Raw genomic sequence first — 22,721 nt, 5'->3', positions numbered from 1 at the left:
CACAACGAGCTATCTGCACTCCCACATTCATCACAGCATTATTCACAAAAGCAGAAACATGAAAATAACCAAATGTTCATCAACAGATAACAGACAAAGAAAATATGAAATACACACACACACACACCACCATGGAATAGTATTCAGCCTTTAAAAAGAAGGAAATCTTACCATTTGAGACACCACGGATGAACCCTGCATTGGTAAACAATGGTACATTAACAATGGGAAGTACCTTGGCCACAGACTGCTCACAGTGTCAGCAGTGCTGAATTCCATGAGACCCTGGAAATTGTTCAGCCTTCATTTCACAGACAAGGAAGCTTGGACTGTGGTGTATTAAGGGACTTGCCTCAGAACTCCTGAGAACTAGGAGCAGTGAGGCGTAAAGTGCAGGTTTCTCAACACCAAGTCCAAAGCTTTTGATTAATAAAAAAATAATATTCTCCATAAACCTAAATCACAATGGGCTGGGCTAGAGGTTGAATTAAAAGGGAAGAACAATCCATTTATCAGACTTGCATCTCTTTATTAAAACAGTTGAATGGAAACAGAATTAACTAGTTAAAAAAACTGAATCTTTTCCAGAAAAGGGATGTAAAGCATTTATCAGTAGGTCTCAAATCCCTTCCTGTTCATTGGACAAGGCAAATGGCATCACAATCTTCCAGAGAGAAAGGGAAGGGAAACTAGTCAGAAGAGAAACTGGATGAGTGCCTTCCATCCATCCTCCAGGTTCAGACATGCTCCCTGCTCTAGTGCCATTTCAAACAAATGACGATCGAGGATCTTCTACATCTTCACCTATAGTTGTCACTGTGATTTCATCCATATTCTGAACCAGAGCTTTAGATACAAATCCATTTCTGTGGACATCTTATCAACAAACTGTGGGAAATTCTGAAAGAGATGGGAATACCAGACCACCTGACCTGCCTCCTGAGAAATCTGTAGGCAGGTCAAGGAACAACAGTTTGAACCGGACATGGAACAACTGACTGGTTCAAGATTGGGAAGGGAGTACAACAAGGCTGTATATTGTCACTCCGCTTAGTTAACTTAAATGCAGAGTACATCATGCGAAATGCCAGGCTGGATGAAGCACATGATGGAATCCAGGCTTCCAGGAGAAATATCAACAACCTCAGATATGCAGATGATATCACTCTAATGGCAGAAAGTGAAGGGGAAGTAAAGAGCCTTTTGATGTAGGTGAAAGAGCAGAGTGAAAAAGCTGGCTTGAAACTCAGCATTAAAGAAAATTAAGATCACGGCATCTGGTCCCATCACTTCATGTCAAATAGAAGGGGGAATCATGGAAGCAGTGACAGTTTTTATTTTCTTTGGCTCCAAAATCACTGCAGACAGTGACTGCAACTGTGAAATTAAAAGATGTTTGCTCCTTGGAAGGAAAGCTATGACAAACCTACATCAGTTCAGTTCAGTAGCTCAGTCGTGTCCAACTCTTTGCGACCTCATGGACTGTAGCATGCCAGACTTCCCTGTCCATCACCAACTCCCGGAGCTTGCTCAAACTCATGTCCATCGAGTCAGTGATACCATCCAACCATCTCAGCCTCTGTTGTCCCCTTCTCCTCCTGCCTTTAATCTTTCCCAGCATCAGAGTCTTTTTCACTGAGTCAGTTATTTTCATCAGGTAGTCAAAGTATTGGAGCTTCAGCTTCAGCATCAGTCCTTCCAATGAATATTTAGGACTGATTTCCTGTAGGATTGACTGGTTTGATCTCTGTGCAGTCCAAGGGACTCTCAAGAGTCTTCTCCAACACCACACTTCAAAAGCATAAAGTCTTCAGTGCTCAGCTTTCTTTATAGTCCAACTCCCACATCCATACATGACTATCAGAAAAACCATAGCTTTGACTAGACAGATCTTTGTTGGCAAAGTAATGTCTCTACTTTTTTTTTTTAATTTTATTTTATTTTTAAACTTTACATAATTGTATTAGTTTTGCCAAATATCAAAATGAATCCGCCACAGGTATACATTAATATGCTGTTTAAGTTGGTCATAGCTTTTCTTCCAAGGAGGAAGCGTCTTTTAATTTCATGGCTGCAGTCACCATCTGCAGTAATTTTAGAGCCCAAAAAACCAAAGTCTGTCACTGTTTCCATCATTTCTCCATCTATTTACCATGAAGTGATGGGACCAGATACCATGATCTTAGTTTTCTGAATGTTGAGTTTTAAGCCATCTTTTTCACTCTCCTCTTTCACTTTCATTAAGAGGTTCTTTAGTTCCTCTTCAGTTTCTGCCATAAGGGTGGTGTCATCTGCATATCTGAGGTTATTGATATTTCTCCCGGCAATCCTGATTCCAGCTCGTGCTTCTTCCAGCCCAGCATTTCTCATGATGTACTCTGCATATAAGTTAAATAATCAGGGTGACAATATATAGCCTTGAGGTACTCCTTTTCCTATTTGGAACCAGACTGTTGTTCCATGTTCAGTTCTAACTGTTGCTTCTTGACCTGCATACAGATTTCTCAGGGGGCAGGTAAGCTAGTCTGGTATTCCCATCTCTTTCAGAATTTTCCAGTTTTCTGTGATTGACACAGTCAAAGGCTTTGGTATAATCAATAAAGCAGAAGTAGATATTTTTCTGGAACTCTTGTGCTTTTTCAACGATCCAAGGGATGTTGGCAATTTGATCTCTGGTTCCTCTGTCTTTTCTAAAACCAGCTTGAACACCTGGAAGTTCACGGTTCATGTACTGTTGAAGCCTGGCTTGGAGAATTTTGGGCATTAGTTTACCAGCATGTGAGATGAGTGCAATCATGTGGTAGTTTCAACATTGTTTGGCATTGCCTTTCTTTGGGATTGAAATGAAAACTGATCTTTTCCAGTCCTGTGGCCACTGTTGCATTTTCCAGATTTGCTGGCATATTGAGTGCAGCACTTTCACAGCATCATCTTTTAAAATTTGAAATAACTCAACTGGAATTTCATAACCTCCTCTAGCTTTGTTCGTAGTGATGTTTCCTAAGGCCCACTTGACTTTGCATTCTAGGATGTCTGGCTCTAGGTTAGTGATCACACCATTGTGGTTATCTAGGTCATGAAGATCTTTTCTGTATAGTTCTTCTATATTCTTGCCACCTCTTCTTAATATCTTCTGCTTCTGTTAGGTCCATACCATTTCTGTCCTTTATTGTGCTCATCTTTGCATGAAATGTTCCCTTGGTATCTCTAATTTTCTTGAAGAGATCTCTAGTCTTTCCCATTCTGATGTTTTCCTCTACTTCTTTGCACTGATCACTGAGGAAGGCTTTCTTATCTCTCCTTGCTATTCTTTGGAACTCTGCATTCAAATGGGTGTATCTTTCCTTTTCTCCTTTGCCTTTCACTTCTTTTCTCAGCTCTTTGTAAGGCTTCTTCAGACAACCATTTTGCCTTTTTTGCATTTCTTTTTCTTGGGGATGGTCCTCATCACTGTCTCCTGTACACTTCTCCCACTGGAGAAGGGAATGGCAAACCATTCAGTATTCTTGCCTTGAGAACCCCATGAACAGTATGAAAAAGATATAACACTGAAAGATGAACTCCCCAAGTTGGTAGATGCCTAATATGCCACTGGAGAAGACAAATCTAGATAGTGTATTGAAAGATAGAGACATCATTTTGCTGACAAAGGTCCAGATAGTCAAGGCTATGGTTTTACCAGTAGTCATGTAAGGAAGTGAGAGTTGGACTATGAAAGAAGGCTGAGTGCCAAACAATTGATACTTTCAAATTGTGGTGCAGGAGAAGGCTCTTGAGAGTCCCTTGGACTGCAAGGAAGTCAAACCAGTCAATCTTAAAGGATATCAGTCCTGAGTGTTCATTGGAAGGACTGATGCTGAAGTTGAAACTCCAATACTTTGGCCACCTGATGTGAAGAGCTGACCCATTGGAAAAGACCCTGATACTGGGAAAAATTGGAGGCATAAGGAGAAAGGAGCAGCAGAGGATGAGATGGTTAGACAGCATCACTGACTCAATGGACATGAATTTGAGCAAATTCCAGGAAACAATGGAAGATAGAAGAGACGGGTATGCTGCAATCCATGGGGTCTCAAAGAGTCAGACACATCTTTGAGACTGAACAACAACTCTCTGCCCCACTCCTAAGACACACACACACAGTCTGCTCCTGTATTTGCAATGAACACCAAGTTGTCTGGAAACTCTATGAGCAGATCATTTGCAGTGTTCTTTCCGTATCAAGCTACATAGAGGTTAGAAAAGAGGAAAGAAATTTATATAAATAAGTTAAATAACTTGTTATATAAGTTATATGAGTTATGTATATTTAAAATTAGATAAAGTATCAACGGATATTTGAAATATATAAATTATTTTCAAAGTTCTATATACACATGTCTCATAAGTTAAATAAGCCTTATTGAACAAACAGCTCAAACTTGTGTGTTTGTTCTGCAGACGTGCTTTTAAAAATTATAAAAATAAAAATTATAAGAAAAAGAAAAGCCAAAGAGAGAGCCCAGAAAACCCACAACTGGGGGAGAAAATTGGTCCTTAGAGATAAGCCAAGAGTGTTGGAGGATCGCAAAGAGAGAAGTTCAGTTGTAAACTTTAAAAAAAAAAAAAAAAACTTGTTAGAAGAAAGGAAGCCTGCGTGGAAGGAAAGTAGTGCTATCTGATGACTTAGTCAGAGGCTGGAAGCTGTGCCTTTTTGAATTGTGTGACTCATTCCTTGGGACCAAAGCAGAAAGCAAGTGAGGAAAAAATTTCCAGAGAAAAATCTGTCTGTAAACAGGGTGGCGGGTAGTCAGGGCCTGGTGAAGGGGTGAGTCAATGACACGAAATGGGACTGCTTAGTATGAACTTTTGTAACTGATAAATCGGTTTCTCAGAATAGCTCAGTGTCCTCCCAGCCAGTTTCACTGCAAAGCCTTGAAGGGATCGCAGTGAGGATGTGTGGTCTGGAAGGAGACACTGGCGTAGGAAAGTCACTCTAAGTGAACTCCTGGCTTATCTCAAGCAGGGAAATCAGCAAATCCAACAACACACACTATTGGGAAATCTCAGGTCTTTTTTTTTTTTTTTTTTTTTTAATGTGTTTGTTTAGAGGAAGATTTTCAGTGCTAAACTATTTGAAAAGCCTTAAAAGCAGATAACCAGGTATAATCCATGAAGAAGGCAAACAGGACATCCTGGTACTAACAAATGGTTATGGAAAAGTGGAAAAAGAAACATATGTGCACTTTCTCTCAGGCCCCAATGTATTCAGTCAAAGATTAGAATTTAATGATAGTAAGGTGGCCCAGCCCAGGAGCAGAGGTCATGTCTCCCATCCCTGTGGTCTGACGGGGCAGGGGCACTATTATAAGCAGTCCTGTCTGCATGGACAGTGTCCTCCCAGAGCTGAGAAGGGAGCCCCATTCTTGCTTTGCCTTTTATACCTAGACTTTCATGAATATTCTGGAAAATGCCACACTTACAATCTCATAAGGGAACATTTATAAACATCAAGATCTTCTCATTCTGAACCCATTCTGAAATGTAGCATCAGCAAGTCTCCGTCTCTTTGGGAAGGGGATGAAAGTCAGAACAGTGTTGGTTATTATTATTTCCCTCAGGTTTCCAAGGCCCAGAAAGCTTTTCTCTTCTCAACAGCCTAGATGAAATATGGAAGCAAGAGACTGCTACTTAGCACACACACCAGAGAGATGAGAACGAAAGAGCCTGAGAATCACCGGAAGCTGTCCATGGACTCTAACATAACAAAAGACTGCAGAGAACAGAAGAGCAGCAAATGATGACAATGGGTACACCTGACCACAATAACCCATCCTACCTGGCATCCAAGGGTCCGTGTATCTTTTCCATCTTTTTCTGTTATATCACAGCATCTAAGATTCCTCTTATACCCTTTGAGTCATCAACACTGATTAGAATAGCAGCGTCCTCCAGCCCCGACTACATCTATGCATCATTAGGCATCTGAGCAAACAATTTGACAAAAGGATGTAATTTGTAAAAGAATGAACTCAAGAAGAATTAAGGTCTCTGGGTTTGACAGGCCAGTGCTTGTCAGATTTTAATGCACATGCAAATTCCATGAGACACCTGTTAAAGTTTATGTTCTGTTTCAGCAGATGAGGGGTAGGAGCTAAGAATCTGCCTTTCTAACAAGCTCCCAGGTGGTGCTCACTCTGCTGTCCATAGGCCACAGTCGACTCAAACAAGAGACCCAAAGAGGCAAAGGATCACATCTAAGGTCACATGGTTAGTAAGCATTGATCTCAGTTCCTCTGACTCCCAAATCAGTGAGATTGCTCCATGTGAAAAATATGCCATCACCCCCAACCTGGCTGTGTCTCTCTGACATGAGTTATCTGGTGGTTAAAAATAAATCGGTCCTCTCATACTGAATGACCATCTCCAAAAGTCAAGTAAAACATTTTTTCAATTACAAAGCCTAAAACCCAGGCCTCCTGTTTTCTCATTTCTCAAAATTCTTATTAATATCTGTCAATCAATGGAGATATTTTTGAAGGAAACCAGATCTTTCTGAAAGCTAATATTTAAGTTCCATGAACCTAAGAGTCATGCTAGATCAAAAAAGAAGAAGATAAATATTAATATGTAAACATCTCATGAGAAACGCTGGACACCCAGTCTTCAGTTTCTGTAATGAAAACAGAAATGAGATTCAAAGTCAAGTCTCCAAAGAAGAGGCGGGTAACGTCTCTACACGGCATTTGTGTGGACCATGAGCCAAGTAATTGACCTGATAATAAACAGAACATCCAGGCACTCATCTCCCATCACAGCTGATGGTCATTTCTCTCCTGCACAATGCCTGGACCATAGGGAAGAAGTGATTCATGATCACTGCTTCTTGAACTACTGATTCTTCAGGTCTCTCTCCCACTTTCAGTCTATCAAGCTGGGGAGTCACAAAATGAACCTGATGAACTGAAAAGTAAGCAGAAAGACAAAAAGGGAGAGAAGGGAGGGAAAGAAATGCTCATGTTTATAAGCCTGTAACATAAAGCATTAATAGTGATGAAAGGACACTCCCACCAGCCAGGGGCCCCACTCCAAAGTCTCATATCTGAGTAAGCATGGGTCTTATCAGGCAACCCCCAAAGGTCAGGGGTCATGGAGAATTCCTCAGCCTGGGAGCAGAGCCAGGAGATACACAGAACATTTCTGTCCCTCCCCCTGGCAAGGAATAACAGACTCTGACACACAGGCATCCTGCAACTCAAATGCGTGCTTTCTGCATATGAGCCACCAAGTTCCGCATGGTGAAGCAGGCAAGAAGCCACGCTGAGGAAGTTTTCCCACACAGCTCTGCCAACGGGTTTCATTCCTCAGCTCCAGCACCCCAGGCTTCAGCCACGGTCCAAGAACACGAAGGCAGAAACAGTTACATTTTTTGGTTGTAGAGCAAAGAATCACTAGGACTTTTCATCTGGGCCAAGAACTCAACGGCACTTGAAGGAGTAAGTGATGTAGTATAAAGCACTTCTTCTCAGTAGACACACCATCATAAAGCAGAGATTCTTAAACACCACTAACCTCATTTGTAGCATTCACATAGCAAAATGCAAGGAACATTTAATTTTCACATTTTTGAACATTCAGTCAGTTCAGTCACTCAGTCGTGTCCAACTCTGCAACCCAATGGACTGCAGCGGGCCAGTCCTCCCTGTCCATCACCAACTCCCGGAGCTTACTCAAACTCATGTCCATTGAGTCAGTGATGCCATCCAATCATCTCATCCTCTGTCATCCCCTTCTCTTCTTGCTTTCAATCTTTCCCAGCATCAGGGTCTTTTCAAATGAGTCAGCTCTTCGCATCATGTGGCCAAAGTATTGGAGTTTGAACTTCAGCTGAAACTGAACCTTCAGTTTTTCCAATGAACAGCCTGGACTGATCTCCTTTAGGATGGACTGGTTGGATCTCCTTGCAGTCCAAGGGACTCTCAAGAGTCTTCTCCAATAACACAATTCAAAAGCATTAATTCTTTGGCGATCAGCTTTCTTTATAGTCAAACTCTCACATCCATACATGACTACTAGAAAAACCATAGCTTTGACTAGACAGAACTTTGTTGGCAAAGTAATGTCTTTGAACATTAGAACCTAACAAAATTTAAATTGTTAAAATTACTGTAACAGCACTTTCTAGCAAAAAAGCTGATACCTGGCTGGTTAGAAGCTGGAAAACAATTCCAAAGTTTCATACTATCCTGCATCCAAAGATTGAATTTCTTTTCAGAGTATCTTTTCCATTTGTTCTAGGGACAAAGATTAAAATCCTTTCACTTCGATGTGAAGATGGCTAAACAAAGAATGAAAAGGATGCCTTCAAACGCAGCTCGTGGGTTACTTATCTCAGCAGAAATATTTCACTGTTTTGGGTGTCTTTACAGAGCCATGTTTTTTCTCTGCATATATTGACAGGAACTGACCCTTCATGGAATTGTTTCTTCATGAGAAGACCCCTCCCTTGTGTTCCAGCTTAAGCTGTTGTTCACTGGAGGTTAGAAGCAAAGACTCCAGAGTTTCAGGCAATAAGACAGGCTTGTTCTTCACCTTGAATCAAAGGGGAGACTGGGAAAGGCACTCAGTCAGGACTTACTGTAGCTCAGTTGAAAAAGATCTGTTTCTAATGCACACAGCCCCCAACTCTCCACACTGTTATTTGAAACTGAACACCTCAGGCTTTGGGAAACATGCTGAAGATGAATGGGTGTGTTCTCCTGTGACTGTCACCTGAGGTCTACAGAGTTAAGTCCTATGGGAGAAGGGCTCTGGAACTACTGCAGAGAACATGTTTGTGCACATTGCAAGAGAGGGCGATTGCAAGAGAGGCAGATGAAATGTTAACAGATGCCCCCTCGAGACAAATGAATTTAAAAGTCACCTCATCTAAAGCTAAGTACAAAAAGATGCTCCTCTTTGGCCAAAGGGATTATAAAAAGACCCCTCTTCCTCCTAGAGCCAGGACATGGTTTAGCTGGAAGAGCCTGAGCTGGGTTCCAGCCCTGAGTCCCCTAGATGGGGTATCTTTTAGGGTTTGTAACACAAACTGCCTGATGGGACCCTATAGCGCTTTTATGTTGGGAATTTCCCTGAAGACACTAGATATTCTTTGAAAAAGAATATCTATTCTCTTCTTTTCTATTCTTTGAAAGAAACTTCTAGAAAGAAGAACTAGAAACAAAGATGGGGAAAAGTCCCCCTTTCTCAGAGGCCTCATGACTGGGGCCTAGGCCTCAGAAGAAAACTATGTTTCAGTGCATCCCTTACCCTGGAGACTGGTGTTGGGTGGTTCGTGTGTGTGTGTGTGTGTGTGTGTGTGTGTGTGTATTCATCACTCAGTCATGTTCAACTCTTTGCAACCCCATGGGCCATAGCCTGCCTGGCTCCTTTGTCTATGGAATTCTCCAGGCAAGAATACTGGAGTGGGTAGTCATTCCCTTCTCCAGGACATCTTCCCAATCCATGGATCAAACCCAATTCTCCCACACTGCAGGCAGATTCTTTACTGTCCGGGCCACCAGGGAAGTCCAGGGCAATTCTTGCTACACAGCAAAAGGCCAAGGGCTTGATTAGAGATTCTCTTGAAGCTCAGCCTAGGCTCAAAACACAACCAAGGTGAGCAGAGGTTTTAGGTTATTATTTGTTTTGTACTTTCCTTCCTTTTGCATGCAAACCTTTAAAGAAATCTTGCTGAAGAGTCTGGAAAGATTCCACATGCCGAGGAGCAACTAAGCCCATGTGCCAAAACTACTGAGCCCACACTCTAGAGTCCAAGAACTGCAACTACTGAGCCCAGGCTTCCCAAGAAGAGAAGCCACTGCAGTGACAAGTCTGCCCACCACAATGAAGAGTAGCCCCTGCTCAATGCAGCTAGAGAAAATCTGCACAACAAAGCAGTGATAATCCAGCACAGCCAATAAATATATAAATAAAAATTATAGTATGGACTCTGATATGTTTTGCAGAACTAAGGAAAAGCCTGAATGAGAATAGCAAAGTTGACCGCAGTATCCACTTGCCAAAGTCAACATGATGGTGGCAGTCACCAAGCCACCATTGCTTATAGAGTGATGGACCCAGGAGGGCCTTGTAGCAGAGGCAACATCACCTTGCCATGATGGGGAGCCAGAGCCCTGGGAACCCACCAGAAGGGGCACAGGGACCATTTAAGCAGATTGAATTCTGGAATTCAACAAGTGGCATTAAACCATTGCCTGGGTAGGTAAGGATCTATAATCTCATTGTGAAGCCACAGGCTGGAAAGGTCTGCAGAAACCTGGAGCAGTATAAAGATGAAATAATGAAATAAACACTTTCACTCATTCAACTACTATTTACTGAGTGCTTATTATGAAACATAGCTTAACATGTGTGAACAAGACAGGGTGAGGGAAAGAAAAGTTAAGCAGAAAAGAGAAGAAAATATCAGGTACTGTAGGTTACCTACATTATCTGGGTTACCTAGGCAATGTGATAGAATATTGGAGGAGTGTAGACTTTAGACTGTGCAGTCAGGAAAGACCACATGCTGGGATCTGAAAGATAAGAAGGAGCAGCTATGTAGAAAACTGAGAGAAGAGTGTTCTATGGAGACAGGAAACTGTCCATGCAAAGACAATAAGGCCAGAGTGGGCATGATACTTTGAAAAACAGAGAGAAAGTAAGGAAAGTGGGGTAGGGGGAGAAGAAGAGGAAAAAGGAAGGAAGGAGGAAGGGAGGGAGTGAGGGAAGGAAGGAGGGAACGAAGAAAAGAAAGAAAATGAACCTTTAACTAAGTCTCACACTTTATACAAAAATTAACTCAAAATGGATCATGAATTTAAATATAAAATGTAAACATAGGGGGGCTTCCCTAGTGGCTCAGACAGTAAAGAATCTACCTGCAGTATAGGAGACTCAGGTTCAATCCTTGGGTCAGGAAGATGCCCTGGAAATGTGAATGGCAACCCACTCCAGTATCCTTGCCTGGAGAATTCCATAGGGTGGCAAAGAGTCAGACACGGCTGAGCAATGAACGGTTTTACTTTCACTTTTCAAAACCTAAGGAAAGGATGGAGGCAGGAATGAAATAAGTGTGTCTGAAACAGCAACGTGAGTGATAGTTGTGATGATAATCTCGGGCATCTTGACTTGCCAATCCTGTCTGTGATACTGGATAGTAATTTTGCAAGATGTTACCGTTGGTGGTGGGCAGCGGCAGGGGAGTGGGGAAAGGGTACATGGGACTTCTCTGTCAGTCCAGTTCAGTTCAGTTAGTCGTGTCCAACTCTGCAACCCCTGGACCACGGCGTGCCAGGCCTCCCTGTCCATCACCAACTCCCGGAGTCTACTCAAACTCATGTCCATTGAGTCAGTGATGCTATCCAACCATCTCATTTTCTGTCATCCCCTTATCCTCCTGCCCTCAATCTTTCCCAGCATCAGGGTCTTTTCAAATGAGTCAGCTCTGTGCCTCAGGTGGCCCAAGTATTGGAGTTTCAGCTTCAACATCAGTCCTTCCAATGAACACTTAGGACTGATCTTCTTCAAGGGACTCTCAAGAGTATTCTCCAACACCACAGGTCAAAACCATCAGTTCTTCAGCACTCAGCTTTGTTTATAGTCCAATTGTCACATCCATACATGACTACTGGAAAAAGCACAGCCTTGACTAGATGGACCTTTGTTGGCAAAGTAATGTCTCTGCTTTTTAATATTCTCTGTAGTGGTTCTTATAACACCAAATGAATCTACAACTATCTCAAGATAAAAAGTTTAACTTTAAAAAAACTAAAAATAATACCTTCTCATAATTTTAATTCATAGTTGAGGTCAAAACAAGACAGGAAATCTCAATATGTCCAAATGGAAAGGGAAAGAGAGTTAACTGGGAGTTGAAGCTGAATAACCCTATTATTCAGATTAGGAATCAGCATTTAACTCTCTAGCAGGGGCTGGAGTTGAGGCTAGGGTTTAAGATGGAGCCAAGAACTGTTTTCACCTTAATAAAGAACTGAGAAATACTGTACCTGACTGTGAATAAAAATCAAAAGTATTTGTTTACTGACTCCAGTATGCAGTCCAGATCATGGTGCCTAGCTCAAGCCCTTGATGGAAGTGGGGTACCCCATGAAGAGACAGAATCCCAATCCTGCATCATGCATAAGTGTGGAGCCTAACACTCTGCACTGTCCTCCCAGTCCAGAAAACTAAACTGAAAGATGAACAACAAAGAAGCCTGCAACAAATCCTGTAGGGCACTTGCAAAGTTGCAAAGTTGCAAAGTGAAGTCGCTCAGTGGTAGCCGATTCTTTGTGACCTCATAGACTATAGCCTGGAGGCTCCTCCATCCATGGGATTCTCCAGGCAAGAATACTGGAGTGAGTTGCCATTTCCTTCTCCAGGGGATCTTCCCGACCCAAGGATCAAACCCAGGTCACCGGAATTGAAGGCAGACTCTTTACTGTTTGAACCACCCTTGGCAACTGCAAATCCAAAACCACCCCAAGGTTCTCACAGGTAACACCTCCCATTGAGGATGAATTCCTAATCTAATTGATTAAAGAATACAGTTTCTCCACCAAAGAACACAGAATTAAACAAATCAACTAAACTGTTCAAATGAAACAAGTTCCATAACTTCAAAGTTAGACAAGCGTTGAGGGCAAATAGAGGGTGAAAATGGGGAAGACGACAGAGGGAAAGTCGCTGAGTCAGGACGTGGGCTGACCTGGTCTGCAAGCAGCCTCCGAGAGGATGGGCACCAGGGTCGTGTGAGAAGATACTAACTGCAGGAAGGAGGTCATCTCCATCTTGTCATGAGTGACCTTTCTTGGGGCTTCAGTTTGCAACCAGCTGAGTCTTCTCTAAGGCAGACTAAAGGAACCTCAAATTATAGACAACTCCAAGGGAACACAGCCCCTAACATTAGGATTACCACATCTGAAGCAAAGAATAAGCCAGCCCTGAGCCATAAGAATGAGAAGCAGATGTCCTGCTCCACAAAAGAGGGTTTCCTGCATCAGAAAGCCTTCCCAAATGCCACCTCTGTCCTCAGGAGTGCGGGGAGGCTTAGAGCTGGCAGATCCTAAGCCGGTCATCCTGCGAATCTGAGTGTGGGGTCATCCCTAGGTGAAAGGGAAGAGAAATACCCTGGAGATCAGCCCCCAGACAACTGGTCAAAAAAATCAGACACAAGTCCAACCACTAACTTTTGACTAGATCCACTGTAGGTGAGTGTTGTTGAACAATGGTGCATAAGCAACTGAACCCGAAGCCAGCCAGCTTGTGTGCTCACCAAAGAAACTCATTTGGCTTTTGGTGCCTTTTTTTTTTATAACCATCCACTAATTGTCCGATTATGTGTCAAAAGCTCTTAAACAATCCCAGTGGATTGGTTCTCCTGGAAAACTCATTCAATGATTTGAATCTCAAATTTCCCATCACCTTAGCCGCCACATAAGTCTATGAGTTCACATTGCTTCTTTGCGCTCATGTGTTTAACATGAATCTGAATCTGAAAAGACCCACATGGTGGTTCTCATAGCTCCCTGGGGCCATTAGAAATTGCAAAGCTCCTCTTCTATTCCCAAGTTTAATTCTAAACTATATACAATTTCCTCTCGAGAAAACAAGGCGAAATTAGGGAGCAATTGAAGGCAATGGTCCTCAATCCTGGCTGCACACTAGAATCCTGGGGAGAGCAGCTACTTTACAGCAATATTGGCTAGTACTGCTAATTAACACCCACTCACACTAATTCAGTGGTTGGCAACACCTAAGGTACATCAGACTCTCCTAAAGAGCTTTTAAAAACACTGATCTGGGCCCCACTCTCCTCTGACTAGTCAAATCAGAGAATCTGGGAGATGGGGTTGGGCATAGGTAATTTTTTAAAGCTTCTTAATTATTTACTATATAGCACAGGGAACTATATTTAATACCTTGTAAGAATCTAAACAAAAAATAATCTGAAAAATATACATATATAAAACAGAATCATTCTGCCGGACACCTGAAACTAACACAGTATTGTAAATCAATTATACTTCAATCCAAAAAAAAAAGCTCCTTAATTGATCCTAATGATCCACCTGGGTTAAGAATGACTGCCGTAGCCCAGCAGTGACTGCCTAGCTCACTCATACTTTAGTGAGCATCAGAGTCTCCTGAAGAGTTCATTAAATCAAAATTTCAGGTATTTCACTGGTGGTCCAGTGATTAAGAATCCACCTTCCAATGCAGGAGATGTGGGATCCCTGGTCAGAAAACTGAGGTCCCACAAGCTGCAGGGCAAGTAAGCCTACGCGCGGCAACTGAAGAAGCCCATGAGCTGCAATGAAGACCCAGCACAGCCAAATAAATCAATTATTCAATAAAGCAGATAACAGAGATCAAAAGTAGATCCATGGTTCCCATGGAGATGGGAGGATTGGAGAATGACTGCTAACAGTTTCTTTGGGGGCTAATGAGAATGTTCTAAGATTGATTGTAGTGATGACTGCACAACCCTGTGAATATATTTAAAGTCATTGGATTATACACATTAAGTGGTAAATTCTAAGTATGTGAATTATATCTCAATAAAGCTTCAAGGGCTTCCCCAGTGGCTTAAGTGGTAAAGAATCCACCTGCCAATGCAGGATTCCCGGGTCGGGAAGCTCCCCTGGAGGAGAAAAAGGCAACTCACTCCAGTGTTCATGCCTGAAAAGTCCCATGGACAGAGGAGACTGGTGGGCTACAGTCCATGGGGTCACAAAAGAGTGGGACAAACTGAGCAACTGAGCACAAAAACACACACCCACACACACACACACACACACCCACACATACACACACAAAGTTGTTAAAACACACTCATATAGGTTTCTGCCCTCCCACAGAGATTCTGATGCAGTGGGTGTGAAGCGGAGAAATCTCAGGTGATACTGATTCTGTGAGGTCATAGACCAAACGGCTCTAGGGCACAGAAAGGCAATGGTATTTAAACTTTCTAAAATTTCATGAGCACAATAATGGTTTAGGAATGGTTAATTGCTATGTGTGGGTTCCACACGAGTATTTCCTGGAGCAGTGTGGCCTTTGCATGCTTGTCTTGTGGATCACTTCACTCTTATGCGCCTGTCTTCCTAGAACAAAGGCTCTTTCTTCTGTTACTCTGGGAAGATCAGGTGACACTGAGGCTTCCAGGGTTGTGTCATAGAAATGAGAGCAGGGAGCACAGGGAAAACATCATATGAACCTAGAGGAAACTGAGAAGATGAGGACCACGAAGCCAGGAGATATCCTGCAGTTCACCCGAGCAATGAGTGAGGCCTAGGGAGACGAAGAGGGCATAATTTATTGTGCTGTTTATGATCCAATTAAGGGGAAATGATACACGGCTATATATGAAAATCTAGATATACTAAAAAATGGCAAAGCAAGACTTTCTACTTTCTGTACAAAACAATTCATCCCCAGAGGTCCTTCAGAAAGTTGAACTTTCTCAAGACATTTACACTGATGCAGTGTTTTATGGGGTTTCCCAGATGGCTCAGTGCTAAAGAATCTACCTGCCAACGCAGGAGATGCAGTTTCAATCCCTGGGTCAGGAAGATCCCCTGGTGACGGAAATGGAAACTCTCTCCAGTATTTTCACCTGGGAAATCCCACGCACAGAGGAACCTGGTCAACTACAGTCCATGGGGTCCCAAAAGAATTGGGCATGACTTAATGACTAAACAACAACAATGTTTTATGTTAATCTTCCCACAGTTTTCTAGCAAAGCCAACTCAAACAGGTACAGGATAAACAAACTTAAATTATGAAGAACAAGATTCCCAAGAAACAGGCAGTAAGGATGGAAAATCTGAAATGAGCGCCTCCTGTAGGAATGCGAATGCCACTCAGGAGTTTATGCAAAAACCAGTTCTGGCACAGTGCCAAGGCAGATGCCCTAGGCTCTGCCAACAACTGGCTCCAGGACTCCAGCACCTCTCCTCCTGCATTCGGGCCCTAAGCACACTTGATTGGTACTGACCCCTGACTCCTACTCCAGTGTGACAAAAACCTCAACATCATTCTTAGGCACTGTTTGCCAGGCCGCTGCCAGAGGGGCAGTCACTGCTGTCACTGCTAGAAGTACAGGGGAACAAAGGGGCCACTTTTTTTTTTTAAGTTTAAATTTTGAAAAACAAACTTGGTCACATTTTGAGATGTAGCACAGAACACCTGAAAGACGTAGGCTGAAATTAAAAACAGCACAATAAAGATATTCAACATCTCCAAACTTCATCATCTGTTAAAACATAACCAAAATGGTGGTGAGGTGGGTAATGCTGTAAAGAGGACAATAAGCTTATAAACCACACATTCAGGTGCTTGGTATATTAGAAACATAAATAATAATAGCAGCCAATATTCATTATGTCCATTATTTACCAGATACTCTTCTAAGATTTATATATATATATATATATTTATTTATATATACAAATGCATTTAATACTCACAGTCCTGTATTACAGAGATTAACATACTTTTCTTGTAAAGCACAGACAGCAAATATTTGGGGCCTCATAGTCCCACACAGTCCCTATCCTGACCACTCAGCTCTGCTGTTGTAAGTCAAAAGCATGGGCATATCTGTGTTTCAATAAAACTTTATTTATAAAAACAAAAGGTGGCCTAGGTTTGGCCCATGGGCCGTAGTTAACCAACCCCTGCTTTGTGAGTTGGGGGCTATTATTATCTCCGTTCCACAGAGGAGAAAGCAGAGGCACAGCCCAAGGGTCCGTGTGCAGTCTGACTATAAACTAGCCAGAATTGATGCTTGATGCTTTTGAACTGTGGTGTTGGCAAAGATTCTTGAGAGTCCCTTGGACAGCAAGGAGATCCAACCAATCCATCCTAAAGGAAATCAGTCCTGAATATTCATTAGAAGGAGCAATGCTGAAGCTGAAACTCCAATAATTTGGCCACCTGATGCTGGGAAAGATTGAAGGCGGGAGAAGGGGATGACAGAAGATGAGATGGTTGGATGGCATCACCGACTCAATGCACATAAGTTTGAGTAAACTCCGGGAGTTGGTGATGGACAGGGAGGCCTGGCATGCTGCAGTCCATGGGGTCGCAAAGAGTTAGACATGACTGAGCAACTGAACTGAACTGAACTGAGAATCAACAATGAGCTCATAGCAGCTCACCATCTTTTTTTTTTTCTGGCTGTGCCAAAAGATATACAAGATCTTAGTTCCCTGAGCAGTGATCAAACCTGGGCCCCCTGCACTGGGAGCTCGAATTCTTAACCACTGGACCACCAGGGAAGTCCCTCACCATCCTTACTATATGCCTCACACCCAGTGCAGGTCCAGGTTTTCCTAACTCCAAAGGGGCTAGCCAGCCAACCAGCCACCAACACCCTCAGAGCTGCCCCAGAGGTTGAAGACTCAACTCTGATCCACCACCACTTCTTGCTCTGATATTCTTGGTTGAACTTCTCCCTGGACCCTCAATTCCGTTATTCTCTCCATTCCATCCAAATGGATTGACTTTTAATTGTATGCACTTTCTCTCCAGCCTGTTTGGGAACCTGGATCATGCATATCACAAGTGCTCAACTCATATGTGTTGAATGCGTGTGTGAATCTGTCTACAGTGGGTTCTCCAGGCCATGACAGCCAGGGACTGAGGGCAGAGAAGAAAGAGGACTCACCAGTCCATGGCAGGTGCTGAGGGCTGCAGTCCCGACCCTGGTGCCCTGCTGCAGAACTGTGCCCCTGAGATGGCAGGGGGGCCCCGAGGAAGCCTCCATCTTCACATGGGAGAGATTCCCGTATCTCCTCTCCACGATGTAGTTTTTGGAAAGTAATCCCTGATTGACCGTCAGGTTAAAGAACAAGTCCTTCTCATGGTGTGAAATTCTATAGTACACTCGGCCCTCTGGATCATCCAAATCTCTCTTTCTCCTGCCATTGGAGACAGAATGGTGCAAGCCGTAAGACAGAAAACGCCCGCTCGCGTCGACTCGGACAGGAGCCACCACGTGGTATTCTGGCAGGGCCTTGATAAAATGCTCTGGGGGCAAAAAGGAAACACAGAATAAGACGAAGAGATCCTTTCAACATGTACACACTGCTATGTTTAAAACGTATAACCAACAAAGTCCTACTGTAAATCACTGGAACTCACCTCAGTGTTATATGCAGCCTGGAAGGGAGGGGTGTTTGGGGAGAATGGATACACGTATATGTATGGCTGGGTCCCTTTGCTGTCCACCTAAACTATCACAACATTGTTAATGGGCTCTCCTCCAATATAAAATAACCAGTTAAAAAAGAGAGAGAGAGACTAAGAGATCCCTGCTGAATCGATGGTTAAGACAAATACACTCCTGTTTGAACTTGGATTTTAGCTTGCTGATTTCAAAATTCTACTGTTGACCTGCAGTTTAGAGATCGTTTCCATGGCATGAACTCCATCCACATCAAGTTCCCTTAAACAACTCAGATGGACCCAGGGCTCTCTCACAGATGACAGGCAACTGTCTGAGCTGACATCAAGACATAGCTCTGAATGTCAGATGTTTCACCTGAGACAGACTAAGATGAGAATTAATGCATGAGGAATATGGTTAGGAAAGTGGCAAGATCAGTATGGCAAACAGGAACATTTCAGGTCTAGAGTTCATTCAGACAAATCACAGAGCTTCACCGTTGATCATAAGGAATGTAAATGCCTCTAAAATATTCAGTTAAGTCAGGTTGAAGGAAAAACGCAAAAGCACAGTAAACCCATCAAGTAGACCCTGAAAAACCTTGCATAGTTACAGCATAAGTGTTCTGTAATGTGACAATGAGTACGTAAAAGAACTTGGATGTTTCTTTTTTATTTTTATAAAATATACAAAATAAAATGGTAGGTGAACATATTAGATTCAGAAGCATGGGATCAAAATATAAAAATTTCCACTTTTTTATTGGGGCATAGTTGCATTCCAATGTTGCATTAGTTTCTGCTGTAAAGTGAAGTGAATCAGCTGTATGTATATACATGATGTGGTACATACATATACAATGGAAAATTACTCAGCCATAAGATGGAACAAAACTGTGCCATTTGCAGAGATGTGCATGGATCGAGAGAAGTAAATCAAAAATAGAAAAATAAATATTGTTTATTAACACATATATGTGGAATCTAGAAAACCGCCACTTCAAAAATGCAAGACATGAACACGTCTTCCTTTCTTCCACACATCAGAATGAACACATCTTTTTATTTCCTTAAATTGAAATCCCTACCACTGCCTCTTCACTTTCCTATTTGATAAAAACAAGAAATCTATTATATGTAGTAGAGAGTAAGCAGCAGGTTCCACATTACAGACTACCTAAGCAAGCCATTAACCACTTGAGCTGATAAACTAATCTTTTGCTTCAGGCCAAAAAAAAAGCGGCGGTGGGGGGTGGTGTGGGCGGGGTGGGGGTGGGGGCGGGGGAGGAAGAAGAAAACAAAGGAGGGAGGGAGAGGGACTAGGAGAGAGACAAAGGGGAAAAAATTTTACTTTTCTGTTTCCACCCTCCAGCTGTACCCCTGCACTTTGTAACTTGCATTACTTTTTCGACTTATTTTCCCCAGCTAAAATGTCTTTTGCTCTATCAAAATCTTATATTTAACATAATCTTATGCCTTTTTAGCTTTCCTGGTGGCTCAGTGGTAAAGAACCCACTTGCAATGCACAAGATGCAGATTCAATCCCTGGGTGGGGAATATCCGCTGGAGAAGGAAATGGCAACCCACTCCACTATTCTTGCCTGAGAAATTCCATGGACAGAGGAACCTGGCGGACTACAGTCCATGGGGTCACAAAAGATTGGACACAACTGAGCAACAACAACAATAACAACATGTTTTTTTGTTTTTTTTTTAAATTTGGCCTCACCCCGTGGCATGTGGGAACTTAGTTCCCTGACTAGGGATTGAACCCATGCCCCCTGATTGGAAAGCAGAGTCTTAACCTCTGGGCCACCAAGGAAGTCCCAGCTTATGCTTATTTTTTGAAGTTTCAACTCAAATCCTCCCTCTTCTTTCTCCTAAAGTCCTTAAAGTTCTCTCTCTGTTCTGAACTGCCATGTCCTCATCTTCTGTAGCTCCCAGAACAGCCTGATTCTACAGAGCCGTTTGTTTATTATATTGCTGCTGCTAAGTCGCTTCAGTCGTGTCCGACTCTGTGCGACCCCATAGAAGGCAGCCCACCAGGCTCCCCGTCCCTGGGATTCTCTAGGCAAGAACACTGGAGTGGGCCGCCATTTCCTTCTCCAATGCGTGAAAGGGAAAAGTGAAAGTGAAGTCACTCAGTCGTGTCCGACTCTTAGGGACCCCATGGACTGCAGCCTACCAGGCTCCACCATCCATGGGATTTTCCAGGCAAGAGTACTGGAGTGGGGTGCCATTGCCTTCTCCATTGTTTATTATATTACTGATTCCCAAACCCTTTAGAGGTCAGAATCTTGCATATCACAAGTGCCCAACTCATCTGTGTGCATGTAACACTGAACATATTTGTAGCTGACTATTCAAAAAAACCTGATTTAATGGGATACAACTATAAAAGAGCTTTTTTTTTTTTTTTTGCAGAAAACTCTCTTCAAACATACTTGTAGTTCATCTGTGCCTTGGATAAGTAAAATAAGAGAAAGATAAATACCATATTATCTTACTTATATATGGAACCTAAAAAACAGAGCAAATGAACAAACATAACAAAACGGAACAGACACACAGATACAGAGACAGAACAGGTGGTTGCCAGTGGGGAAGAGGGAAGGGGATGAGTGAAATAGATGAGGGAGAGTAAAAGGTACAAACTTCCAGTTACCAAACGAGTCATGGGGAAGAAATACACAGTGGGGGGAATATAGGCAATAATACTGTCATATCTTTGTACAGTGACAGATGGTAACTAAACCCACCAGTGATCATTTTGAAATGTATAGAAATATCACTGAATCACTACCTTATGTACCTGAAACTAACAGAGGTCAATTATACTTCAAAAAAAGAAGGAAAGAAAGAAAGAAAGAAGGAAACATGAGACAGAGAATAGCTTTCACTCCTAGGTCCTAACAAAGTCTCAGTTTTTAAGAGTAAAAACTCTAGACTCCTTGCTTCTGACTGCAGTGACTAAGAGCACCAGAGCACAGAGCAACACAAACAAACCTTAACAACAATCCTCAGTGCAAAGTAAGAATAAAAACAACTTAATACAGAGCCATTTACATTCAGGGAAAATACATGCAAAAACAGTAGTACAAAGTTTCCCAGGCCAGGACATACACAACAAAAAAAAAACACATATGGAACCCATTAAAACAGTTTTCTATGCAGAGGACTGAGAGTGGAGAATGGGGACCAAAAGGCATAAATAAACAAAACAAGAAAGGCATTTTGCACAAATTAATAATGTGAATGTACCATGAACTAGGAGTCAGATTGACTCAGGCCTCTGTACTTCCCATCTCCAAGGAATATGTGGGCCTCGTAAGAATCAGAACTTCACTGCCCCTTCACGTTCAGACCTCAGGAAAGGAATGGCCAGGTTGGCTGAGGATGGATGTAGCTCTAGTATTTCCCTCTTGTTGCTCTCTTCTTCTATGATTCCATAATATCTCTGGTTCCCCCAGGGTTGGTGCAGTGGAGAGCAGAATGGAGTAGAAAAAGTCTTATTCAACTGAGTACAACCATCACCTTGCAACGGTACCCCTGTATGCTGATTCCTCTCAAGAGAAGCTTATGTACCTTCGAGGACCTGTCTCTAAAGATACATCCAAAGAATTAAACACGGCAGGTATAAAATAAAAGACTAACTTGCCTGAACCCCAGCGCCTATTGCCCAAAGAATAGAAAAGCAAATACATTTGCAGTTTTTGACCTAGTTGTTTTTGATCTACTGGGTTTTCTTAAGAGAGTCAGCATAAGCTGGCTGTGTAATAATATAATGATTACAATTATAGTAACCATTTAATGAACACTTGCTATAACTGTGCATGTGAGTGTGTTCAGTTGTATCCGATTCTTTGAGACCCCATGCATTGTAGCCCACCAGGCTCCTCTGTCCATGGGATTTTCCAGGCAAGAATGCTGGAGTGGGTTGCCATTTCCTCCTCCAGGGGATCTTCCTGACCCAAGGATCAAACCCACATCTCCTGCACTGCAAGCAGATGCTTTACACTGAGCCACCAGGGAAGCATTTGCTACAATAGTGCTCATTTAATCCGCACAAGACTCTGTGTCACAGATTCAGTTACTATCATTTCATAAAAAAAGAAACAGAATCTAAGAGAGGTCACAGAGCCAATATGCAACAAACTTAGATTAAAATCTTGAGATTCCTATTTCAAAATCACGTTCTTAGCCTCCACACTTCGTGTACATAAGCAGTTGCACTTGGCAGAGGGTACAGAGAGTAGAGGCGAGAACATTGCCCCCGAGCACGATGCTGCTGCTGCTACTGCTAAATCATATCAGTCTGTGCGACCCCATAGACGGTGATGATCTGACAAGAAAAGAACTGGCTGACTTCTTTGAGAGGCCTCAAGTCACTCAGCAGTAAATGGAGAAAATAACTGCTCTTTATCTGGTGAAGTAAGGGGAGATAAAATCACCTTCACCCTTGATTTTACTGCAAAGGAGGTGGCTAAGCCACAGCAGCCAATAGATGTGGACGGAATTAGGAGGC

General features: G+C 42.5%; 1 protein-coding gene across 1 annotated transcript in view; it reads right to left on the bottom strand.

Annotated features, from left to right (window-relative positions):
• Window positions 1-22,721, bottom strand: part of ADAMTS12 (ADAM metallopeptidase with thrombospondin type 1 motif 12) — a 391,363-nt gene that overhangs the window by 359,834 nt on the left and 8,808 nt on the right. Inside the window, exon 2 of the mRNA XM_061393780.1 lies at window positions 17,697-18,058. Coding sequence (XP_061249764.1) covers window positions 17,697-18,058 — 362 coding nt within the window. The remainder of the gene's footprint in view (window positions 1-17,696; window positions 18,059-22,721) is intronic.

This window comes from Bos javanicus, chromosome 20 (genome assembly GCF_032452875.1).
Source record: "Bos javanicus breed banteng chromosome 20, ARS-OSU_banteng_1.0, whole genome shotgun sequence".
In the NCBI taxonomy this organism is placed as follows: domain Eukaryota; kingdom Metazoa; phylum Chordata; class Mammalia; order Artiodactyla; family Bovidae; genus Bos; species Bos javanicus.
Note: the sequence above shows the minus strand (reverse complement) of the source record. Positions and strands in the feature narration are given on the sequence as shown.